We start from the raw sequence: 25,707 nt of genomic DNA on the forward strand, positions 1-25,707 counted from the left end.
AGGCTGCCGAGACGATAAGAGCAGGGTTGGAGCACATCTAGTTAAAGAAAGAGAGAGGCTGGAGGATGTGGTTCACAGCTCCCTCCATGTGGACAGACACTGTGAAACATGGCTGAAAGCTACAATCTTCCCTTAATTATGCCACCAAGGGGTTTTTTAGTATTATTATTATTATTATTAAAAAGCCTAGACCTGTTCTTTCTCTTTCTCTCACAGTGCAGAGTTTGGCAGAATTATACAAGCTTAAAATCCTGCCCCAGCAAAGGGTCAAGGCTGACTTCTTAAAGCAGAAACCCCAGGACATCTCAAAAGTCTCCTAAGTGCTTGGCTTGGGCTTTGATAATGCCAGTTAGGTTGTACAGGCTTTTCCAGCATTTAAACTTCTTTGTCTTCATCCTGAGTGTGGTTCCTTTTTCACACAGGATTTAAAAACCCCCCAAATTTCAGACCTTCAAAATTCCCACCGACATTAGGGGGCAGTCACCTGACTAGCTAACAACCTTAAAGCCCCTGATCCCTGCAGATCCTCATTAACAGGTTTTCCCAGTCTCTCAGCAAAAAAAAAAAAAGAAAAAAAGCCTGGAAGTCTGGAAAAACCACATCCCTGTCCCAGACCCCAGTCACGAGTGCTACAAAGGACAGGATCCCCAGGGGACATGGGTGCTTGGGAGCCACACTGGCAGAAGTGCAGAAGGGTCTCACAGCCTCACCCCTCGATATCTGAGGACATTCACCAAAGGGCTGCATTTCTCTGATGAAACCTTCTTGATGAGAACTCACAAGAGTGGCCCTTGCCAGGTGTCTGCTGCCTGTACTGGTGTACATCCCCCAACCCCCACTCCAGGTGCTGGAAATACAACCCTCCAGAGAACTGAGCTGGATTTTTTTGGAAGGCATACAGGATATCCCAAGGTAGATGCTTGAAACAGAATCATAGAATCACAGAATGATTTGGTTTGGAAGAAACCTTAAAGATCATCTAGTTACAACTCCACTGTCGTGGGAAGGGATGCCTTCCACTAGACCAGAGTACTCGATGCCCCATCCAATCTGGTCTTGAACACGTCCAGTAAATGGACATCTACCAGTTCTCTGTGTCTCACCACTCTCACAGTAAAGAATTTTTTCCATATATAATGGATGCTCCCTGCATGTTGGTTTTGGGTTTTTTTTCCCCCCAGCAGAAATCCTGAAAAAAGGGGGTTTCATATCAGACTGGAGTGGGTAAGCCTGGCACCTCCCTTGTGGAGGTCCTCAAAAATCACTTCCAAGAATGACTTTCCCTGGAAACACAAACTCTTCCAGTTTCAGGATCTTGGCAAAAACCATTATTTTCTCCCACTTCAGATGCCTTGCATGTTAATGTCGGAGTGGGAAGGGAATAAAAGGTGCTGTCCCCTACGCAACAGTAGCTGTGGCCACCCTGACAACACTGTGGCTTGTACCAAGCAGAGTTAGACAACACCGCCTCACCAACATCTGGAGCCTGTTACTAGGAAAAAGTGCCTGAGCGCCTCTCCTCCCGCTGGGGCACACAGAACAATTTAGATGTGCTGTTTCCACCTGTCAAGTGTTTTTTAATTATTATTATTAATAGGTTTGTTATTTTTTAAAAATCCCCACACGCGAGAGCTGAGTTCAGCAAATTACCGCAGCCGAGCGTCAGTAGAGAGAGACAGGAGAGCAATATCACGCTCAGTGGAATATTTAACAAGCGCTGATTGCCTGGAAACCTAACTCAGTGAAACCTGCAGGAAAGAAGCAGGCTTGTAAAAAAGCTAGCAAAATAAATAAATAACCCATGAAGAGCAGGAGAGGAGGAGGCAGCGGGCAACTTGAACATTCAAATCCCGCCTCTGCCTAGTCTCCCCTACGGATTCGGCAGCCCAAAGTGCAATGCAGGGCTTCGCTCTAGGGGAAGGCGGACACGAAGGGGCTGATTCTTGCTTTTGCTGGTACCAGCCAGAATAACTCAACCAAAACCGTGGCACTTGGCTGTGTAGACTCAGACCTGGGCTCTAAGTGGTACTCAATGCCTTTGGAGAAATTACCTCCGAGGCAGCTCTTACGGAAGAAAATCCAGCATGAAAATTCCCATGGTGCTGGGTCGGGAAGATGTGTAGCCCCGCCTCTGCTCTGCTGCTCCTTCTGTTCCCAGGTTAAGGAACTTGCTGCCAACTCTATGCCTGGACTTGCCATGCCATAGATCGTGGAACATGTCCCCTGAATGCCAGCAATGGCCATCTCTGGGATGCAGAGTGTTGACCAGAGGGAGAGGGAAAATTTGGCCAGCATGCTGACCTACAAGGGAAGGGCGTCTCCAAGGACTGCTCTGGCTCCATAAACCCTCATCCTTCCGTGGGGTAAATGACAGACACCACTGTGGGTGACACAGCATCCCCTCATCCTGTATCATCACAGCCCTCTCCCATCAAATCTCTTGTGGGCCTCCCTTACCACATGACACTTTTCCAAAACTCCAGTGAACAACTCACCCTCACCCTGGTGAGGGTGGTCCAAAGGCTGGCTCTAAGGGACCTGATGTTCACTGATTTCAGCGCTCTTTGAGCTCATTATTGCCCTTACAAGTCTGTGCACAGACCCCAGCAAGCCCAAAAACTGCTGCTAAGCTAAAGGCCCCTTGATGCAGGCACAAAGAGATCTAAAGGCTGCAACACCACAACCATAGCCCACTTCCCTACTCAGCCAAGAGCAAGCATGCTGGCTTTCCAGCAGAGCCACATCCACATCTCCAACACATTTTCTGCCTGTGCTCTATTAATCACATGATAATGCACACGATGTTGGAAACACAGAAGACTATAAACACCCCTGCTGCAGCACTCCTTGGGGAGGAAGGGAAACGGAGGCACCAAATCCTGCACATTTTCAACGTTACGGGGATTTTTTTTCAGACAGACTACAAAAGCACTTCTAAAAATTCAAAGCCGGTTTTTCTATTACTTTTGCCTCTGCTTAGCTTTGATTTTTTTTTTTTAATACTTTCTTTTCTTTATGTCTGTGCATGGCTTTTTTTCCCCTTTTATACGGGTAAAATCAGAAGACAATATTGTAGTGCTTTGAAGTTACTCTGCTATTTATAGATTTCTTTCCCTGAAATCAAACATAGGCAGGTATATACTGCATTGATGGGTACATTTTAACAAATGAAACAGCTTTTATATGCTGTTGAGACAGAGATCACAACATTTTCTCCCTTAAATTGCCACAAGTCCTGTTACCATTGAAATGAAAACTCATGCCTCTAGTCCAGAAAGTGCTTACATTTACTCAATACATTAAGACCAGATTCACTGCTGAATTATCTTGTAAAGTCAATGCTGAAATTTTCTTTGTTTCAATGGATTTAGCAGATCTTATGCAGATGTAGCCATGGAGAATTTCACCCTAAATTTTCATCATTAAGGTCCTTCTTCCATCATCCTCAACAATTTGGGATCCCTTTCCACCTACCTGGAGGTGGATCTAGCAATTTCACCTCCAAATAAATACCAGTGCAAAAGTCATCCTGACATATAAGACATGGAAAATGTTCACATGGAGGAGTTTAGACCTTCTGACCTAAAGTCAGTATATTTTCAGTCATCACCCAGAATACCACTTGCTTTAGAGAGATGGCTGTGGACATTGATCCTCGGGAACTCATGAACCCATTAATTCTCTCCAAGGCAACATATTGGGACTTGTTGGGGGAAAAAAAACCACCTCTGGGAGTATAATAAAGTGTACAAAGGGCTAAGGGTCACAATTATCGAAATCAGACCATGAGTGCGGAGAGAAAATGCCCGCCAAAATGAGCTGCTTCAACAACCCCAAATGGCTAATTATGTGGGAAGAGAGACATCACACCAAGAATAACCATAATGAGCTTTGATTACACTGCGGCTTTTGCATTTTATTCTTTCAAATACCCACCAAGCTCTTTGAAATTCAAGGGTTCTCTTATGTTAACATCAAAAGGTAAAAGCGCATGGAGGGCTGTGTACTCAGTCACCACAAGAGATGATTAGCAAATTAAGAAAAAAAAAAAAAAGCCCAGGGTTTAAGGAAAAAGCAGGGAAAAAAAAAGAAATGAAAAAATAGTCAGCACAAAGTGCTAATTATACAGTGTCTGTGCAACACCTGGCTTGTTTTTGCTTCTCTAATCAGGCTCATTTCAGTTATGGCACAGACTCTATGTGGTGCCGACGCTGCCGAAGCAAGGAGGTGCGTGGCTTTGTCACCTCCCTGTCTCAGATGTGTCTGGATGCAGACAAGTTAGTGGCATGAGAGGAAGGTGTGAGGTGCTGGCTGCCCAGGACATCACTTCTCTTACTTATAAGCACTGGAAAATAAAAGGCATGATATTCTCTCTGCTAATTAATGACCTAAATATTTGATGTGGTATTCACAGCACTCGCATCGGGACTTTTGCCAAAGGATGTATTTTGGTTTGTCAGCAAGAGGTAAATAATTAAAGTTTCCTTATTCCTGCTCTGCGCTCCCCAGCTGCAAGTTTGAAGAATAAATAAGTAAAAACCACTCAGCAGAGTAAACGGGACTGTCTCCCTCTCTGCCCGGCAGGTCACCCACACAACAGGATTAAGATTCCCTTGCTAAATGCAGGCTAGCATAGGATGGAAAGACAGAAAAGAAGAAATTGCTTGTTTTGTTTTTCTTTTTTAATTAGAAATGCCTCTGTATTGCTTAATTTCTCCCTTGCTGCTTCCTTCCCATGTTGGGTTTACTTACACGGTCCCATCCCCATACTGTTGGAGACTCTCACCATCTTTAAGGCACTGAGTCTTGGAGCTTGAAGCTGAACCACAGAGGGATAAGGAACTTGTTCAAGGTCATTTGAAAAGTGAGCGGTTGAAACAATCCAATGGTACTTTCTCCCATCTGCACAGTTTAAAAAAATAGTAAAAAATCTCAAGAGCTGCTTTGCTATTCACCATCTCCTCCTTTCTGGCCTCTTCTCTTCTTTTCTATTTGCCTTTCTCACGACAGCCACCCCCTACTACCTGGGCAGTTGTACGTATTTACAAGCATAGTTGCACCACATGCATTTATAAATGCTGACCACACCATTTGCAGAGATTTGGGCATTCGATTAATTTGGCCTCTCTTTTTTTTTTTCCCCCCCCTGCTTTACTTCCAGCTGGCAAATGGTCAAAGATCATGAAACTTTTAAATGAATTCATTATTCAACACAGTCCACTAGCTTTTCCCAATAGCTCTGACAGCGCAAAATGTTCATAAATGAACCGTCCCAAACACTCACAACGTGACTTGCGTAAGGGGTGCTGTGGAGGCCACGTGTTGCTGCCTCTGCTTCCCAGGTCAGAGCACTCACATCCCTACCAAGAGCCACATGAAACAAACTGAGCCTGCCACACAGCTCAGCCTCAACACTCAGGAAACATTAAAGCTCTCAAGCACCCAGGAAAATCACAGGAATAGCAAAATCCTTCCTGCTCATCATGTACGTAGTCTCTTCTGCAAGAGGCCATTTCGTCCCCCAATAGATGGTGCCTTTACCAGCATTTCCCTCTGCCACTCCTCTGTATTTACATGGAGTCCTGCAGGAAGTATCTCCTTTGCAGGGATGGTGCCCTATGGTATCACAGCTTTGGACAAGCCAAGCAATGTCCCTTTGCCCTGTTTCTTGTTCCTGCTATGGCAATTAACTGAAAACATTGTTTCTGCAACAAGGCTGGAAAATCCAGTATACTGGAACTCAGAAAACCAGGTTTGCAATTCAAAATCTTCTACCAGCCACAGCCAGATCTGTTTCTCAGTCTGTCCACCTGGGTTATCCCAAGAGTGCACCATGGAGATGTACTAGGGAGAAGAGGGCAGAACAAGCGGCCAGTTTACTCACCACTAAACTCAAAGCACTTGGCCACAGACTGTCCCAAAAGGCACAAAGCACTGTCAGGAGGACAGAGTTTGTTTTGAATGGCCATGGAAAATGATCCATGTTGTTACAGCCACTGTGGGATGGAGTTATCTGGAAGATCTAATTAAGCTAAGTATTTGCTGAGCAAGAGGGGAAAAAACCCAAGCAGTCAGAAGGCACAGCAAATTAACCTACAGAGACTAAAGAGGCAGATGAGCTCTCAGCTGGGTTCAAAAAGAGGCAGAGAGGTGGCAATATGTGCCCAGTAGCCACCAGAGAGGAGCAGAACAGGAGCCATGTCACCAGCACAACTTGCCACCAAGGGTTGGTATCCCTAGCATTGGTTGGATGAAAGCAAGTCCCTGTGCACTGCATCCAGGAGGAAAACAGTAAACCCTGATGTCAAGAGGCCACCTCCAAGCCATGGGGACCAGAAAAAGGAGGGTCAGCTCAGGATCTCAGCCCAGGGGGAGGCAGAGAAGATGTGGGACCCAAGGCTGTCGTCTCAGTTCTTCACTGCCTGGGCTTGTCTCTGTGGTGCAGCTCAGTGGAATACTTCGTGGAGCTCTGGCATTGTTTGGAGATCAACCTTAGAGAAACAGGGCTCAGAAGGGCCCCAGAATTGGGGAAAAACTCTCCAGACAAACAGGAGTGCTGGAATTGCCAGGGCACGTAAGCAAGAAGGAGCAGTGCACATGGGCAAAACTGTGGCGGAAATCACACACAGGTGGGTAAGGAAGGCAGTAAAGCAAACTAATCAAGTTAAGCAAACAAAATAAGAGGAACAAGGAAGAAAGTAATTTTATGGCTGGAAATCAGAAACTTCAGAAAACAATAACCTAGAAGAAGGAAAAATTCAATCTATCTGTATTTCTAACCTTACCATCACTGCAATGAACAGTTCTCTAATGAAGCCAAATATGGGGGATCCAGGTATAAGAGCTGTATTATGCATCTAACATTTTTCATGTGACAACATTACTCGTGATCGTACCTGGCAGGACAGTCAAGTGCTGAGTTATGAGGAGAAATGAGATCAAAGTCCATCCCTGCACTTAAAGCTTCCTATATCTCAGTGGGGGCCAGAGGACTGCACCTGCCATCTCTGTTACAATTGGTTTGGGAGAATGGCAAATTTATGCAAGGCACTGTAAAGACAAAAGAGAAGGTTCAAGATCAAGGAGGTGGCACAGAGTACCAAGTGTCAGTATCACCCAAAATCCACACATCCTAGAGAGAGAAAGCAGTGATAGATTATTAAGTGTGAAAGAAGGAGATGGGATTGGGCACGAAACCATAAAGCAAAGAAGGAATTCAATTTCAGGACTGTCAAACTCATTTGTGGCCCTGAGTGTGCTCACCTGAGGAAGGATGCTGTTTTCAGAGAAAAGTTCAGCAAGGATGTGACAGTGAACAGGGAATGACTGAAGCCTCCCTGTAACCAGCAACTCCAGTCTGACCAGTACCAATGATAGCAAGGGGTCCCTGGGGATGCCAGGGTTTAAAAGACAAGACTTGCAGCAGGGCACAAATCTTTACAATGTGGGCACGAGATGCACCTGCAATACACTTACTATTGGCACAGATCAGAGTGCATCCAAGCTTGCTACAGAGGAACCCACCAGCCTAGACCTGGAGACAGACCCCTTGAAGGTGTGGTGGGCACACCTCACCAGTTCTTCCCACAAGAGAACTTGCAGATTCAAGGCATATATTGGGATTAAAAACCGATTTGAAAAACCTGCGGTGAAAATGAAGCCTTTAGTCTATTCACTACAGCAAAACACAGCCAAGAACAAACCGACAAATGAAGGAATGGCCACATGCCCAGAGCGCTCCACCATGTACCCGCAGGAGTACAGAAACCGTCTTTGAAAACCTAGTCTGCGTGTGTGCCATTAGGGCTTCTCAATTAGCAAGCCTTTCTGGCACTCGATGGCTCACTGGAGAAGCTCAAACAGCACTACCAGAGAAAATATCTGTAGAATGATAGCTGTCCCTAGAGGACTGGGAGAAAATACAGCTGAGCTCTGATACCCAGCTGGATATAAAAGCTCTTATCCCAGACTTTGTCTAATCTGCTAACACTCCCCCAAGTGTTTCCCGTGCTAGACCCTGCAAAGGGGGCACAGCTCCTTACTTTCCTGAGCATCCCACTGTAAAAGCTACTTCTCTAAGACCAACTTTCACTCTAATTTCTCCCGGACATCATTTGAGACCACAGCTGGTCCCATTGCTACGGTGAGTGCAAACAGATTCTGCCTTTATTCGTAAAAACCTCTAGCTCACTCACCATTTTTTAAGAGATCACCAGAGCTCTTACCTCCGAATTGTCCTTAGCAGGGTTGATCTGGCCTCGTTGTGGAAGGTGATGATGACACTGGTTGGTGGGAGGTCCTGGCCATAGTGCAAAGTTGTACACCTGGGGAAGGAGAGAGAAGAAAAGGCCATTCAGGTACTGGAATTCAAAGTGAGAGCTTACTTAATTTACATAGACAGCAGAGTCCATCAGTAAATGGTCCTCCAGCCACTATTACAAATAAATAAATAAGAGCTTTTCTGTCTGAATCTCGAAAATGCCAAGTAAGTCACTGAGGATTAAAGCAGCAAAGAACTTAACTGTCATTGATAGGAAGGGATGAGAAGGGATGCCCAGTGGGCAGCCCTTTCCTCTAACCAATGTTTCCCAGCTAGCACTCTCACACCCACCCAGCTGGTGGCACCAGCAGAGGTAAGAGCATCCTTGCAACTCCAGCTCCAAGCCACCTCACTCCCAACCTCCCGAGGCAGCAATTTCCACCAGCTGGTTGCAAGGTAAGCCAAGTCCTGTTTCTAAATTGATTGTTTCCTTATTCACTCTGCCTTAATGGCATAACCAAACTACAGGGAAGACTGGGATTTAAAACTTTCCAAACCCACAACTGTGACCACGACCCCTGCTGCCTCCTTCCCAGGAGGAAATGTCACAGACTCAGTAATTACTTTGACCTTTAGCTGATTACATTTGCGGCTTTTATAGACCGATACCAACATATTCCTTGCTCAGAAAATCCAGATACACCTCTTACATCTAAGATGCTCTTTCCAGGTCCCTATCAGTCCCTGTGATGACACAACAGCAACAGGAGCCCATACCCAGCCTGAGGAGCCCTCCATCACAGCCATTATGTCCCTTCACACCCACATGCCAATCACCTGCTGCTGTGTCACTGCCCAGGTGCTACCACTACTATCCTCAAATCAAGCAGAAAAAAAGGACTGAACAACCGCTATTAGTTTGCTCCCACCAAGTTCTGGAGCATAGTATCTGCAAGGTGAAGTAAAAACAGATGGGTAAACTAAGCTAGGGATGGAGAGGAGAAAGCAGGTAAGAGTAGCCAGATATTACTGGTTTATGCTATTGAACGTGGTTATGTTGCACGTGTGAAGAGCCAAAATGCTTGAGATATTATTTTTGACGAGATTTTCCATCTTCAAAATTTTTAATTTTGAAATTGCACTTCCAATTATCTACAAAGTGAACTAAATTAAAGGAAAAAAGAGTGTGCAACAGGTGAAACAATTCCAAAGATAAGAAAAAAATGATATCTTGAATGGGACAAAATATTTCCAAGATCACGCTATATCACTTGCTGTTTTCTCTCATTGTTTCACTCAAAACCATTTCCAAATCCTGCTTCAACCTGACCAAAAGCAGTTTTCTCATTGTTTTAGCCAGAAATTCACAATCAAGCCAATTCTAATTCTAGGTACATCCCCAAAGGATGCCAAAGTCGCACAGCTATTCCATATGCAGGAGAAAGTTCAGTAACATTGCCCTGTGTGACAACACCCTCATTCATCAAAATTACATCTCAGGGATGCTGAAAACAGAGGGTTTCTGAATTATGAAACAGCACTGGGTCACGCCCTGAGCTGCTCCCCCGGGTCACTGCAGCCCCGTGCATTATCCAGTAACCAGCTCCAGCTGAGCCTTCCCAAACTGATGTGATGAGAAGGAAGTGGCTGTTCAGCTCCTGTTTTGCCATGCTCAGGCTCAGCTCTCGCTTGCTTTGCAGAGCTCCAGGGACAGACTGTGGCAACTGCCTCTCCCTGTGCTATTTATACACTGTTCCCAGATGCGTGTCCTTCCACCCACTTCCAGCGGGGTTCTGTGGAGCAAACAAGGGAAGCTATTTCTGGAAAAGAATGAAAGAGGGTGGAAAACATAAAGTCATCAATACTTTACTTATGTTATTACAACAGCTAAGGAGCTAATAAATAAAGCAGCAGCGTGTGTGGGCTGTACCACCCACCAGTGGGAGTGCTGGGAATATTGCGACCCTGGTTGAGCGCTCCAGCAGCCCGATGAAGGCTCCTCGTGCGCAACAACTTGCTTCTACAACTCCAGATGTCTGTGCACCAGATTGGCCTCACTAGACAACATGCATCTGGGAAAGGCTGAAATGTCTCATATGAGCACCTCCAGAGCTTGGTCACCGGTGCTGCAACCCATCCCTGGTTTCTGTTTAACGAGACTCGTTGCATTCCAAAGGGACAAGTGACTGTGCTGCTGCTGCAGAGCAGGCAGGGACCTGGCAGCACCCCCTGCCTCACTTTGTCTCTGTGGCCAGTACTACATCACAGCTGGGACTTGCCTCTCCAGACACCAGCCCGAAAAGTGTTAGGCTGAGCTGCTGCACCTGCCAGCGCCCCTCCTCTGTGGTTCCTTTGTGGCCCTGACTCTGCCCTTGCCCAATATTTTACCCCTGGGCTATTCTTTCAGGAGCCCTCCCAAAGTTTCCTCCAGTTGGTCCCTTTTTTTTTTCCTTCCTCCCCCAGTATAACTGCAGCGAAATATCCTGGCTCCCCAGAAGGCAGATTTCAGCTTAAGTTGTTGACTACAAGTGTTTTTTTGGCACTTACTTGGGTAATAAAAACCACAGCTTGGAAAAGCATTAAATCCAGCATGTCCAGAATTATTTTGTGTGACAATTACATCTGGGGTAATTTCAATTTAATACCTCACTGCAAGTGAAAATTGCAGCATGCAGCCCTAAAATTGCTGTAATAATGAAAATAAACCTGCTAAGAGCTGCCTGTGCTACCTCAGGCTGTCGCTGGATAAACGTTTTGTGCCACTTTTGGTATTTCATAGGTCACCTAATTGCCAAAAAAAAAAGAAAAAAAGAAAAAAAACAAGAAAAAAAAAAGAAAGAAAAGGAAAAAAAACAAAAACAAAAACCAACCAAACAAAAAACACAAACAAAAAAACATCACCAAAAAAACCCTCAAACCAGAAACAACACCCATACATTTGCAGGAAACCAATGGAAGTTTGGTTTGGTTTGGTTTAAATTGTTAAAAAAAAAAAAAAGGTAAAAAAAGAGTAATAACTGCACTGCCTATAGTTGCAGTGTGTTGAAACTCTCTGGCTAAAGTCATTTAAAATTTGATGCTTTGAAACCTTGCAGCAGGACTGGGGAGCAATCCTAGCACAGCAAGTGCAGGAATGCTGCCAGCCTGAAGTGCCTGCAATTTGGGCTGCTCCACCAACTCCTAATATCTGGGGGACTGAAAGAAGAAAGAAGCCAGGCTGGCCTGCCCTAAACACCCCAGAGAGAGCACCCAGATGGAGAAACAATTCTTATTTCCTCCTGCAAACCCAGAAGTCAAACTTTCATTTTACGGAAGTTTCACTTTTCTGTTTTAAAGTTTTTTCCCCATTAAAAACTGAAATAATTTCAGAACTAGAAAGTTATGAAAAGAGCATTCTGGCTGAAAACACCTTGGAGTCACCCTTGAAAAATCCCAGCCTGAAATAGTTGCTTGTTATACTTCTTTCAGGGTGGACAGAGCAACACATCTCCATGTTCCCAATATGCCACTAACAGCTCAGGAATAAATTACAGAGCACTTGTTTGTGGGGACAGGAAGCAGACAGACAGGAAGCACTCATTGCAGGAATTGCATAAAGTCCCAAACTTTGGACGCTCCAGAATTCCTCACAGGCCTCCAAAGTCCCTTACTAAGTATTTTTTCTTGAGTTTCTTCGACCCTTGTGCTCCTGGTGAACGGTGTGGTATCACAGATACATGGCCTATGCACACAGCTGCCCCTGCATCCCTAGAGATCCTCCTGATGGGGCAACACACATGCTCATTCCCAGGGAATTTCAACCCATTTAACATTTAAAATGTCAAACTTAATTCATAGTGCCCCCCACCAAACCAAGGCCCACCTTGCAAACACGGCTAAGCAGCACAATGGTAAAGACTAACAGTGTGAACGGAGATGGACCCTGCTCTGCAACCTCTTCCGCTCCTTCACAGGCTCATCCAGAGTGTTTTCTCCTTGACACCTGACATCCCATGCCCACAGAGCTGTGACACGTCTCTCAAACCCCACCTCTTATATTCACCCTCTCCTGTGCCTTGTTAACTTCCTTCAAGAAATCAAGAAATAATTATCATCATTTCACTACCCTAGACTCCTCTGCCAGGCTTCTGCTCATTCTTTTGTTCTACTTCAACGGCCATCACCTGCCAACAACTCCGCTTTGAATTTTTAATGCTTTTCATGAAGTCCAAACTCTCCCTTCAACACAGCTCACCTCTTCCAAAGGACTCTGCATATTTATTTCAAACAGCCAGCTGCATCAGACAGAGCTACATTACCCTTCCTGCCTGGCTCCTCTCTTCTCCTTGGAAATACATGGGAGGGCAGTCTCATCGCCACACATCTAAACCAAGGGGATTTGGGTTTTTCTCCACACTGTGCACTCACAGCGACCCAGAGGACAGGGACATGCCATCACAAACATCATGGGTTCACCCCCCACCCTCCGACGGACAAACTACTTTGGGTTTCAGATGACGTTCCTCAAGTCTGACTAGCTCTCCAAATTTGATGGCTCTCTTGAGTGAAGACACTTGCAAGAGTCATGTCACAGCAGTGCAGCCACCAAGAGCTGCACGTTAGACTTGGATGCTCCACCAGAAGCAGAGAAGAACTTGGTGGAGAGAGGGCAAAAGCATGAAAAGTCCTTTTAGCTCACAGAAAGAGTGAAATAAATTACACAAATCACAAAGGAAGAGTTCATACTAGTGCCAAAGCTCTTTGCTCACACTCATGTTGAAAGGAGGGCTCTTGCCAGCCTGGTCCTCTGAGGGGACTCAGCCAGTCAGGACTGGAGCAAGCCTGGCCTTGGCCTGGACCAAGTTATTGCTGCCTGGGAGAAGCCTATACAGCTTTGCTCAGGCTACACACCAGCCAGTTAATGACTGCCTTCCAGGGACACTGGTGTCACCCCACACCCAGCTGGAGAGACAGAGTGGCAAGGAAAGTGGAGGAGAAAGACCAGAGATGCTGAAAACACATCTGTACCTTACCAAAGAGACAGGAGCCAATTCACTACTGGAAATGGATGGCAGTTCAGGAAAGAAATATGAGGAGAGCTTTCTTTAATAATTTTTCTTTCTTATCACAAAAAACAGCTCAGCCTTCTCTGTCTGAACTCCTTCACTTAACTACTACAGTCATGCATCCTTGGTGTAGTCACACCAATTCCTTCCACCATGACCCCAGAGGAAACTGAAACAAGTCTTGACAACCAACAGGTGTGAAAAATTTCTCCCTCAAAAGGCAAATGAAAATTACTGCCCCGGGGAGCAAGGAGGCCACCCACCATAGGCAAGTAAACAGTCGCCAGTGGGAAGGAAAGGATTAGAGCCCCAGCTGCCCTGCCTTGGCCAGTAGCAAGCATACCCAGGTTCTGCACACCTGTAGGGATGGCAGGACATGCAGGCACTTTGGTTATACCTCTCAGGGTGGCATGGCCCCAGCCAGAGGGAAACCATTGTGCTTAAACCCTGACTTTGAGCTGAAACAAACTTCACAGAATCATAAAATCATAGAATGTTTTGGGTTGGAAGGTACCTTAAAGATCATCTAGTTCCAACTCCACCTTGCACTAGACCAGGTTGCTCTAAGCCCCATCCAACACTTGAACACTTACAGGGATGGGGCATCCACAACGTCTCTGGGCAACCTGTGGCAGCGCCTCACCACTCTCACAGTAAAGAATTTCTTCCTATTACCTGATCTATTTTTTCTACGAAAATACTCTAAAAATAGGGACCCTGGACACGGTGTGATATAAAACTATATAGCAATGTATGTGCCAACTCATATGGAAGCTAATAAGTTCATAGAGCTAACTGCTGGACACTTCACTTGACCTCTGGGTAACACAGTCTCTGGCATTTTTCCCAGTTATTTCTGCATTTCTCAGTTATCCATGCATTAAGCCCAGTGACTTGTGTCTGACTGCAGAGCACCTTTCAAAAAATCATTACCTGATGACCTCTAGAGATGGAAAATCCAAGGTGCGCTGTTCATGTTACAGTCAATGCATCAGTCTCATACAACAGTATAAATGGGATATGACAATTCAGTATTTGCATGACCAGAGCACACAGAGGGGTCAGTGACCTTCTTCATGGTATTCACCTCCATCAACACGCTTGGTTCTTCTTGGCTCTCCTCAAGCATCCTTCCTGCATGTTGCCTCAAAATACTTTTTCACTCAGCTTTGACAAAATCCTACTTTGTCTTCCCAAGACATGCCCTCCTCCTTCTATGGGTATGCTTTGCCCCTCCTCAGTCAGGATGAGGCTGCCAAACAGAGGCCTGACCATGGTCTGCCTCGCTGCACATCTCCAGCAGCACCCAGGGCTTTGCCAGGGCACAGCTGCCAGCAGTGAAACAGCTGCTGGCACATCCTGCACTTGGAGTTGGGACTGGGACAAAGATCTACTGAGAAAGCTCTGGGGTTCCATCCGTAATGCCAGGAGCTTTGATGTTGACCACTCCACCAGGACACACCACAGTTTGAGCATGAACGTTGCTGCTCAGAGCACATATGTGACCTTTGTAGCACGATAGGAAAAGCAGTGGCTGCAGGAATTGCAACCAACTACAGACCTTCTTGTGTCTATCCTGGCCCTGCAGGGCCACCTAAGGCTGGCCATGACTGTGGGCAGGTTGGTGCTACTGAAACACCGAAAGACTTGAAACAAAGAGAGGCAGAGGCTGAAAAAAACAGCTGGAAGGCAGAATAATCCAGAAAACAGCTGTGCCAAAAGGAAAGAAGAAGGGACGAGGAGTCAGATGTCAGCTGGCAGCGCCACGTGATTGCAGGGAATGCCAGCTCAGGTTTGGCTTGCCAAAGTGAAAAAATATCCTTGAGAAAGGTCAGTAGGATTTCTCTGTGCTGGACTGGCATGTGCCTCAGGACTACATTCCCAAAAAGGGACTTAAAAATCCCTAGGGTGGCATGCAACAGGGGCTGCTGGGGCTGGGAGAAACAGAGGTGATCCAAAGAGAGGAATCCTTGGTTTAGCAGATGACTCGAGGGTCTACAGGGGCTTGAGCAACAGTGGGAAGGCACATTTGCAACAAAAATTCAATGGTGTTTAGCCTCAGAGCTAACAAGGAGTTATTTAGCAGGCTCTAACTAGATGCAATTGGATAAAACCGTAAGGAAGACCATCAGGAAAAAACTGCCGGGGCAGTGAACCAGTTCTGGCTGTAAATTAGACTCCCAGAGGAACCTGTCCAAGTCTCCACCTCCCCCCTCCCCAGCACATGCTACTGTAAAAATACCAGAAAATGCACAAAAGAAGAGAGCCCTCCTGAGGGTAGGAGATGATGCAGCCGCTTCCCTTCAGCCTCCTTGTTCTTCTGAAGTCTATGTCCTACCATGGGTGTGACGGTCGGAGACTGAAGGCGACCAGCTCCAAGCCCTGGCAGGGGACCAGCACGCACTCTGCCCACCAGGACAGCGTCCTGCAAATTGGCTGAACTCAACCGCGGGTTGACAAAGAAGGACATTTTTCTACACAGCTTCTGGGACTTGAAACAGTGCTATATTTGGCTACCATACAATTAGTATTTCCTCTAACTCACTGCCTCTTTCGGTTCTCTTTCTTTCTTTTCCCTGCAAGATAGATATCTAAAAAATTAATCAAACGGCTAAATTTGAAGTAAGGGGGAAATGCAAGAAGGCAAAAATAACCTTCTGTGCACATGACGTGCTGCTGCCTGTGAACCTCAAAACTGATGAGACGTTTGCATTTATAATTTATTAAAAATTTGCTGGGTTTTTGTCTTTGGAAAAGGGGAGGGGGGAAAAAAGAGAACCTATTAAACAGGAAAGAAAGAATAGCAGGGCTGCATTTAAAAACAAGTTAAACCAGAACGCGTGTCTTGATTTTCGAAGCAGCTCATGAATAATTCAGACTTCTAGAGCCCTCCCCACAGACTTAGGGTCTGTCTTACTTCTTGACTCCATTCACCCTTCCTTCCTCAGAATTGATGCAAAAAGAAAAACGGAGCCAACAAAAGTGAAAAGAAGAAAACAAAATAATAATAAAAAAAGAACCTTATTTGTTTTGAGTAGAATTTTAATCTGTGGCCAAATTTCTGAAACCAGTTTTACTGGAATACCAGAGCTGATGGCAAAGGTTTTCACCTGGTGAAAGTAAAAGCAAAATCTGGCACCTTGTACCTTCCTGGAAAGCCACCAATCCATTATTAAAGTTCTTTAGAAGCCAGGACAGCCTGAAATTACATTTCAGAGAGTTGGAACCATGGATATAAAGATTCCTTAGGGAAGATGCTTTCTGACCAGAGCTTCCTGGCACCACACGGCAAATTAAAGCAGAGGAAGCCCCCATCCTCACAACATCTCCTTAGTCTCAGCTGGAGAAGCACAAATCCAGCTCCATGCTGTGATAGCTCAAAACCACTTTAAACATGTAGGGAGCTGCAGTGCTTATAGCAAAAATCCACGCAAATAGCCCCAAAACAGGACCTGTGATTGCCCTTTTGCTGCAGTTGATAGAGTAGGGACTTTAAGGCGCTGGATAGCCGAAAAAAACAAATGAGAGTTTGATAGAAGAAACTGTCTCATGGCCTTAATTATCAACAGGAGCGAGCCTCGGAGAATTAGTTCCATTATTTACTAATACTTGACTTTGATTTCAGCCTACACAAACATATTGGGTCAATAGAAATACTGAGACAAGCACAGAAGTTAAACGAACAACTTCATTCTGTCAGAATTACTTGGAGCAAGTTATCAAAGTAATCGATGGCATGTAATAACCATAAGACAAGCGGTCAATACATTATAGCAGTCTAAGGCAGGGGATGGTTTTAGCAGAGAGTGATCAATGGCACCCCAGGAGTGCCAAAGCACTTGGTGATGAAGTGATGCCCATCATGAAATCATCAGAGGGCCTTGGTGTGGTTCATGTGGGTGCAGCATCACCCTCTGCAAAGGGCACCAAGACAAGCAAGGTTTTCTCTTCCCTATAAAAAACCCAGGATCTGGCACATGGGGTTTAAAAAGGAGATCCCATGCCTCCATGGATTGACCGGTGTTGGCACAGCCACCCCAGGGGCTGTGGTCAATCCTGGTCTATCGGAGACCCCCATCCCTCTCTTCGTTGGGAAGGAGCCCCTCTCCCTGGTGCAGTGACTGCCACAGCGATACCACATCCTCCCACCAGAGGTTCCTGCATCCGCCAACTCACATTGCAGCATCACTTCCACTCCAGCACATCATTTGTTCCCAAGGAGCCCAATGTGTACTTTTCATCTGATACTCAAAATCACTTTCTTTTAAATACAGCTTGTCATTTTCAGATGACTAAAGTGTCAAAAACATTTGAGATCTAAATGAAATTTTTCCCTTTTCAGGATGAGAAAAACAGATTCCTTCAGCTTTAAGTTTTCCCATCTTTTTACTTTCAGATTCACCAAAAGCTTTGCTTCTGGTTTATCCTGAAATTGCTACCTCCTGGCTTTTCTTTTTCTTAAACAACCAAAGAAACATGGTTATTCACTCAGCTCTACTGAGCCCTGTCTACCCACACAGCCAGCAAATTCAGGCTGCAGAGATGTGGTACTGACAACATGGACATAAGCCAGGTGTGGGGAGTGGAGTGGATCCCACCACCCACTCTGTCTCAATTTCCAGCTTCAGGCTCTTGAACACAAGCAGCGGTGCCCGTACCCAGGCACTGTTCACCTTGAAATGGAGTAGCTCATCCTCAGGGTGCAGTGACTGGCAGGTCACTGTCTTTCATTAAATTCCCAACTCTCTCTCCTCCGCGTCCCCCATCGTGACAGGGACACGTGGTAAGATCATTGCTCCACAGACAGATATCTCGGGAACCAGCTTTTATCTCCGGGTGAATGTGTCACAAAAGTGGAGCTAATTAACTGGGGCTCTGTTTTTGAAAAAGGTTAATATTTTATCACATGTCTTCTGTCTTGAGGAATAATTAGCCCTGGCAGTACTAGCTCTGCCATTTCCCAAGGGACTGAGCAAGAGACTGGAGGCTGGAGAGAGACACGTGGTATTGATGGATAGGCAGCAGCTCAACTCTGGGCTAACAGTACATCTAACCAGCGGTCACTTCTCAACACAAACCAACCTGCCACAGAATATTAACAGAGGCAAAATCCTGTTCCTGTACATATTCTGCTTGTCCATTCCATGCCCTCAGGTGGAGGGGATACTTTAAACCAAGGCACTGCGACGCAGCCAAGAGTTTCTCAGCACTGACACTGGAGCATCAGTCCAAGTCCCTTCTCCCCAGGAACCGCTGCCAGCGCCAGCTCTGAGACAGTCTATTCCCCTGTTGCTCCAGCACCCCAGTCTGCATAATAAAAGGGAAATCCCAAAGGCTTTCCTAACTCTTCCATCCCCAAAACAAACCTGTACTTACGGGGGGAACCAACCGCTGAAGCAAATTCCCATAGGGACTGCACAGAAGAAGGTTGCTGCAGTAAGTCCTCATCAAAGGTACAGTGCACAACATCTCTCCATGAGACTGCCAAGAACAGGGCTGGCATACAAGCAGGGTAAATGAAGGAACTGAAAAAGGATGAGGGAAGGGTCATTTCAGATCGACCCAGAACTATTTTGTGCATGCATTTTTCTTGGCAAAATGCAGGGGATGGGTGGGTGGGGAATTTCCAAAATGAAATCAAAACTGTCTCATAGGGAAACAAAGCCAAAATAACTTAGGGGAAAGAAATCTGTCACTTGGAGAAGGGGGAAGAAACTGTTCTCAGCTTTCTTCTCTCTGAAACAGCAACTTTCGGCAAGGAAAATGTAAGCCCACAAAATAAAGGTATTCTCCAGGGAAGAGACAGCTGGGATGGAAGCTGTGCCTGCTCCCAAGTGAGGTCCTCAGATTATTTCTGGGAGTGTGCCTGTCCCGTGCAGATGCTCTTCCTACCCAGTAAGACACTGCACAGCTGGGAGAAGGGACAACTTGGATAAACAAAACACAGCAATGAGAAGTTTAGTATTACGATGTTTGCTGGAACAGTCCAGTCACCCCCACTGCCAGCAGCTGGGTTCTGAGAACACGGAGTCTGAGACACCTACAGACTCCCTCAGTACCCACGCTGCCGATCCCCTTTGCCCTGCAGACATCGTCTAGCCAAGAACACAACTCAGGAATCATTTCTGCTCACTGTGCAGACAGGTGCCACAACTCACACTCCTAGCACAGCCCTCTCAGAGATAACTAGCTTTACCCTCCAGAAAAAGAAATGAGTAACAGCCACTTAACTGACACATCCTCCTGCATCTACAACACCCGCCTATACACTTCCATCAGCTCCTCATACAGTCTAGCTCGCTCCTCAGCTTGTTCTCAAGAGTTTCCCTCATTCTCCTCATATAAGAAAAGGAAAAGAAGAGGGGAGGAATAGCACTGCAGAATAAGCACCATCACATCTGCCATCGCCCTACAGCATCCATAATTGAGACACAACCAACTCTGCTCCTGGAGAAACACCAGCCTACCCCTACTCCAGCACCCCTTCCCAGAACCATTTTTAATGAAAGCCCCTCAGCCTGCCTTTTCTCTAGGCAGCCCCTCAAGATACAAAACTGCACCATCTCATGGCACTTCAGCTCCTGCCCCCTTGGTGACTGCGAACATCCACAGTCAGAGCCCATGACTCCAGGGCGTGATTCGCAACCTGGGATCAGTTGAGCTGTGGTCCAAAATCATGAGTGGAGCCACTGCACTGCCAGGGTGAGGAAGACATAGCATCTCTGAAACCAAAAAGTTGGAAAGAGGTCCTTTTGGTGTGATGCAGTTAGACTGGCAGTGACAATGACCCTCTCTCTATGCCAAGAAGGCAGTGTTGACTGACCTGACCCACCACCTCTAGCTCCAGGGAGTGCTTAGGTAGGGCTTGGAGGGCAGGGCAGCACCACAGGCTGTCTCAGACACCAAAGCAAAATCTCGGATTGGGTTGGGATCTCAATGCTTGGAAGCCTCTCTCTTCCCCAGGTGATATGTGCAAGTCACACAGGGTGGTTTGGATGTCCGCGATGTCCAGGGAACACACTAACTCCCAGTAAAAGCATGGGCAGAGCCAACATGGGCAATGTCAGAAGCCCTGTCACATCTGAGGAGGGAAGAAGGGGCTCTTCAGGACAAGTAAATGTTGGGATGATGGTCCAGGAGCATTGGCCAAGGATAGCTCTCAGCTCAGGCATGGGCAGCCATCTCAGGGGAGATGTAACTTCTCTCAGTGCTCAAACCCACGATAACCCCATTACATGCAGACCCTTCTCATCAAGTCTTTCTTCCTCCACCACATTCAAAAAAACCCCCAAAACCAAGAAGCCCTCAAAAGAGGACATTACACAGAAAGATATTTGAAAAAAGATCATTGCATTCATCAATTTTAGTCCCCTCCAGCCACTAGTACCTGCCTCAGAAGCCATCAGGTCTACCTGGCCCGCTCCTCAAGCCCTCCACCTCCTGGCAAGGTACCCCACGGGCCATCAGACAACAAACATGGGGCAGCAAATGCACAGACAATGTCACATCTTGGGGTGGCCACAGACATTCCCAGTCTGGGGACTTGGTACTCGCCAGCCATTTCCCAGGATGTGAATGTCCAGCTCAGTTCACAGTTGGTGAGTTCCCAGACAGACCCATCATACTTCTTGCATAAGCTCTCCAGGAGCAGTAGGTGCAACTGTTGGAAACAGGCACCTTAATGCAGGTGTTCCCACATCTGTGCCAGACACTACCTCCAGCAGAAGCAGATGAACATGAAACACTAGATTTTTGCAGTGCCAAAATGGTCCAGTGAATATTTCCCTCCACTTTCAAGCTACCCAATGGAGTGGAGACTCCATGGGATTTTTGTCCTTGACCAAGTTTTCTCAAGCTTTTATCAACCCCACCAGAGGCAAAGCCTTGTAATGTTAAACCAGAGAAGATACACGAGTGCAGTTATTAAGTGCATCACTCTTAAGTGATGACAAACCTCAAAAGAGGATACGACAGAATTCCTCTCACTGCTGAACCACAAAAAAACCTGAGGCCACCAAACATATCAACATCACCCAAGCAGCAGCACAGACTCCTGTGCTTGTTAATCACACGGATGAAGGTCTGCAGTCACCTCGGCAGTCCTTCGGGACGACCACACAGCGATGCACAGATTTCATACACAGATTTTCTACTGACATAACGATCAATCCTGGGAAAGCCGACAGGCAGTGAGGACAGGAAGTTTTATCAGGCACGGTTCGATGTGCACCTACCCCTCCTCTCATTGAAATGCTCTTGCTATGAGTGACTGGACAAGATACAGTTAACACAAGCACTGCAAGGACAGCAACTCCAGCAACTTCAAAGCTTATTACCCAACCACAGGCAGCTGGGGGAAAAGAACTACAAATTCCATGCGCTGCAACCAAGGTTTTTACATTACATACAGCTTTTACAAAATGCTGGGGGCAAGCCTGAGGGGCAGGAGTCCCAATGGGCTCATTGGTTTCTGCATTGAGACAAACCTGGGCTGATTACATAGCTGACCCAGCTTTGAGCAGGAGGCTGGATTAGAGACCTCCTGTGGTCTCTTCCAGCCTGAATTACTCTATGATCTTATGAAGTGCCTGCTTCTGATTAATAGCTGTCTTGCTTTCCTTGCTTAGCTGACAAGAACTGAAAATCTCAGTACTCCTTGTTCTCTGTGCTACCAGAAAACAATCTCCCCGTGTTTTGATCACATACCTGTTCCTTAAACCCCCTTGGAGTTTCAAGCTCAAATTCACCCAGAAAACCAAGTGCAAAATGCCACTATGTGTGGTGAGCACTCCAGATGGACTGAATCTACAATGTGCAGAACTGAGCTCTTCTGAGCGAAACACACAGATTTTCGCCCACCTATACTCTTAGGTTGGTCAGGTTTAGCCAACAGACACACAAAAAAACCAGTGTCAGCACAAACTGGCCATCACAATCATGAGATGCTGGTACAGCTCCCTGACAGGGGCTGGGAGGCTAAAATAACTACTGCATGGTAGTTTGGGGGATGCAGTGCACTCCCTTAGTCAAACTATGCCTCATCCTTAAGTCTTTGGCAAGATAGGACCTTCCCAGTTTGCATCCCCTAACTGTACTTTGGGCTTCATGCTTCTGTTCAGCCAAAAGCCTCAGCTCTCCAGCAATACGTGGGTCCAAACTGTAAGTGGCAGTAAGTGTAAACTCTAGCACAAAGCTATAGATAGTGGGAGCTCCACACTGGGGGAGCTCCACACTGGGTCTTCTGTTAGCAGACTGCAAATTTTCCCAGCTAGGGGAACTGACTGCTAGTAACCAATGTGTTTAAGAAAGATCTGAATTCCTGGAGTGCTGAAGAGCTTGAAAACAGGGTAACTATAATAAGAAGAGGTAATAACGACAATTCCCTAAAAAATAAAATAAATCTCAGCATCACATGACAATCCACTCTTACATAGACAGTACGGCTGGATCTCAAATAGTTGGTCAGTGGTTGGCAATAGTGTGGAGAGCGAGCTGGCTGCCCAGATCTGTGTCTCTCACAGACTTTCACCTGCCCAACTGCATTAATAAAAGCTATACAACATACTAAGATACATCCCCAATTCGTGCTAGCTATTTCTACCATTGTCAAAGGGTTACCAGGTTGCACACAAGAGGCGTGAGCAATACTCTCTCTGCCCAGCCCGTGAAAAGTTTCAAACTGAGGCCACAAAAGCCATCTCACCCATGGCAGAAACAAAACCTTGGCCAATACAGGCAGTTCTAGTTTCCCCAAAACATAAGCCAGTCTCTGCTCTACTTAATGGACTGTTCTCATATCTTCATCCCGAGAGATCTCAGTCTAAGGAGGTGACGGAAAAACACAGTGTAGAGTGCTAACCTCTTGGGGTCTGGTGTCCAAGAGATGAAAGCAATCATGCTGTTTCCTAACGGAGATATTTTCGTCTCAAATGCACCTTCCACCATAGATTTGTGTAACTGCCTGCCTGCAGGATCATGCTGTGCTCTTGCTGTCACTAGAAATAAGGAGACCAAGACCAAAGACAGGGGGACTCCAGATCTTCTCTTACCCAGCTTACTTAAGCCTTAAAGTGCTTTGCATCTTTTGAGAGATCCAGGGACAGCCCTCATGCATACACGACTTTGCCCAAATGTGATAAATTTTATTTTGTAATGAAATGACAAATATCCTGGCCCTGCCCAGAGAACAGTGTAACAGCTGTAATAACAGATCAAGGGACAGAAAAACTCCTGAGGATAGTGCTGGCAGCCACACAGCAGCTAATAATGAACACCAAAAGCAAGAAGAGACCTGTACCCCCCTATGTCCAGCCACTCATGAGGTACTGCCACTCTTCTCCCCTCAGGATATCACACATTTCTCATGGGGGAGCACCCACACAGGGACCCGGAGTGCACACAAGAGGGTGCAGGACAGAGCAAACACAGCAGAATGCACGCATGGCCACACAGGACACCTTTTCCAGCTTTCAACAATGCCAGGTTCAGAGATGTGGCAGCATTTGAGCACTCCCTCTCCCCCATCCTCCTCATCTGGCTCCCTCCTTCACATCTTAGACTGTACAGCTCCATCCATCCTCACGGACAGGTGTCCATCCACCTGCACTGCACTCAAGGCTCCTCTGCCCAGACCTGCTCCACTCCCTGCTGCCCCACCACCCCTCCGACCCAAGCAGATGAACCCAGCAGCATCAGGCACAGGGAGACCACACGCGCATGCACCCGTACCCACACCACTTCTTGCCCTGGTCTACCACACAGCTCATCTCAAGTCAGCAACTCACAAGGCACTGCTTCAGTAAGCAAATTTTAAAAATAATAATGCCTTGGGACTTAGTCTGCGTTACGCAGGAAAGTGGATTAGCTCAGCTACAGTCCAGAGGCAAAAGTGAAAAAATGTATGGAGTCAGCAAAGGGAAAGGCAACAGTAGGCCAGAAAAACCTCTAGGTTTGGTTCTGCTCTCAATTGTTCAAGGTCCACATGGGTAACATCCCTGCAAGCCTTCCCTCGAATTCAAAGAGGGTTTGGCCACGTGCTAGGCATTTACCTGCTTCTGCATGTCTAATGTTCAGGTGGAACTGAGGACAACAGAGCAGAGCAGAGCCTTCAATCCGCCTTGTCTGGGCTTTTCCACACATGTCATTCTCCAGACATTAAGTTCTGTTGGGGACTCTCAAGAAACCAGGCAAGAAAGGTTAGATGCTTAAACTCCTACGTGAAGTACAAAATGCATTTCTAGATGCTGAGACCCAGTGTTCACCTCCAGTCACCTCAAAGTGGTTTTGGTCTAGCAGGAAAGGAAGTTGAAAGAAGACACAGCAATGTGAGAAGTCCAACGGCATCATAAACATGCTAATCCAAAGGCAATGCTGTCAAAAACTACTTTTCTCCTCTTTGACTCTTCACTTCCAAGAAGACGCTACAGTATTTTCAACGCACTTGACTACTCGCCACTCCTGGGATGCAGTCATCAACTCATCCAAAAATGGAGCCACTTCAAGCTCTGCACACGACACAGCTGCCCTCTTGCAATTGGCAAGCAGATGTCGACACACACTCTCACGTGCTGTGTGCCAAATGTGCTCACGCGGGACACAGGGATGCGGGGAAGGTGTTCCGTGGCAGAGGTGCACACTCAGCCCCACATGCCCATGTACACAGGTATGACACCCAGCAGAGCTGACCCTCAGGACCACGTGCTCTTCCCAGTCGTTCCCATGCACAGCACAGTCATGTATTTTTGACCACCCCAACAACAGCTGCTCCATCGTAACGCTGAATGTGTAAGCTCTGCACCCTTGGGATGCATGCTGAAATTAATGGGTCAAAACAATGCTGCAGTGTCTAATGCTTCTGCTTGAGGACTGAAATCCTGACATTTCTGGACCCTGAAAATGCAAGACAGCAGCTCTCTGCTCAGGGGAACATCACAGGCATCACGTACCTCTTCCCATCCCTCCATGAACAGTCCATATGAGCAGAGCAACCAGCCCTGGGCAGCTCTCCTACCCCATGGACACTCTCCAGCTGGCACTGCAAAGGGATTTGAGCAAAGAAACCTGGAGGAAATCTTACAGTGTGTGTTGTTCCCTGCAAAGGGAATAGGACAGACTACAAGGGCAGAGCTTTTCCAGGGGGCACAAGCTGGCATGATCTGGATTCTGGGCTGCCAGGATGCTCTCAACTTCATCAGACAGTGCAACACATGAAATTCCTACCTGCAGTATTCCTGCCAGCCTCGTGTTTCAATTGCAATTTGATTTTAGCAGCTGCTTTCTCTCTCAGAGACACACATACTCACACAAACACATCTCTTAAGCAGCTGTAAAATTAAACTTCAGACAGGTAGGTAGGACATCTTGTAAAGCACTTGGAACTCAGGGAGGGAGGGAACTTCAAAA

General features: G+C 46.5%; 1 protein-coding gene across 1 annotated transcript in view; it reads right to left on the reverse strand.

Annotated features, from left to right (window-relative positions):
• The window catches only part of GALNT14 (polypeptide N-acetylgalactosaminyltransferase 14), a 96,265-nt gene that overhangs the window by 30,748 nt on the left and 39,810 nt on the right, over positions 1–25,707 (reverse strand). Inside the window, exon 3 of the mRNA XM_064648032.1 lies at positions 8,226–8,324. Coding sequence (XP_064504102.1) covers positions 8,226–8,324 — 99 coding nt within the window. The remainder of the gene's footprint in view (positions 1–8,225; positions 8,325–25,707) is intronic.

This window comes from Pseudopipra pipra, chromosome 3, assembly GCF_036250125.1.
Source record: "Pseudopipra pipra isolate bDixPip1 chromosome 3, bDixPip1.hap1, whole genome shotgun sequence".
In the NCBI taxonomy this organism is placed as follows: domain Eukaryota; kingdom Metazoa; phylum Chordata; class Aves; order Passeriformes; family Pipridae; genus Pseudopipra; species Pseudopipra pipra.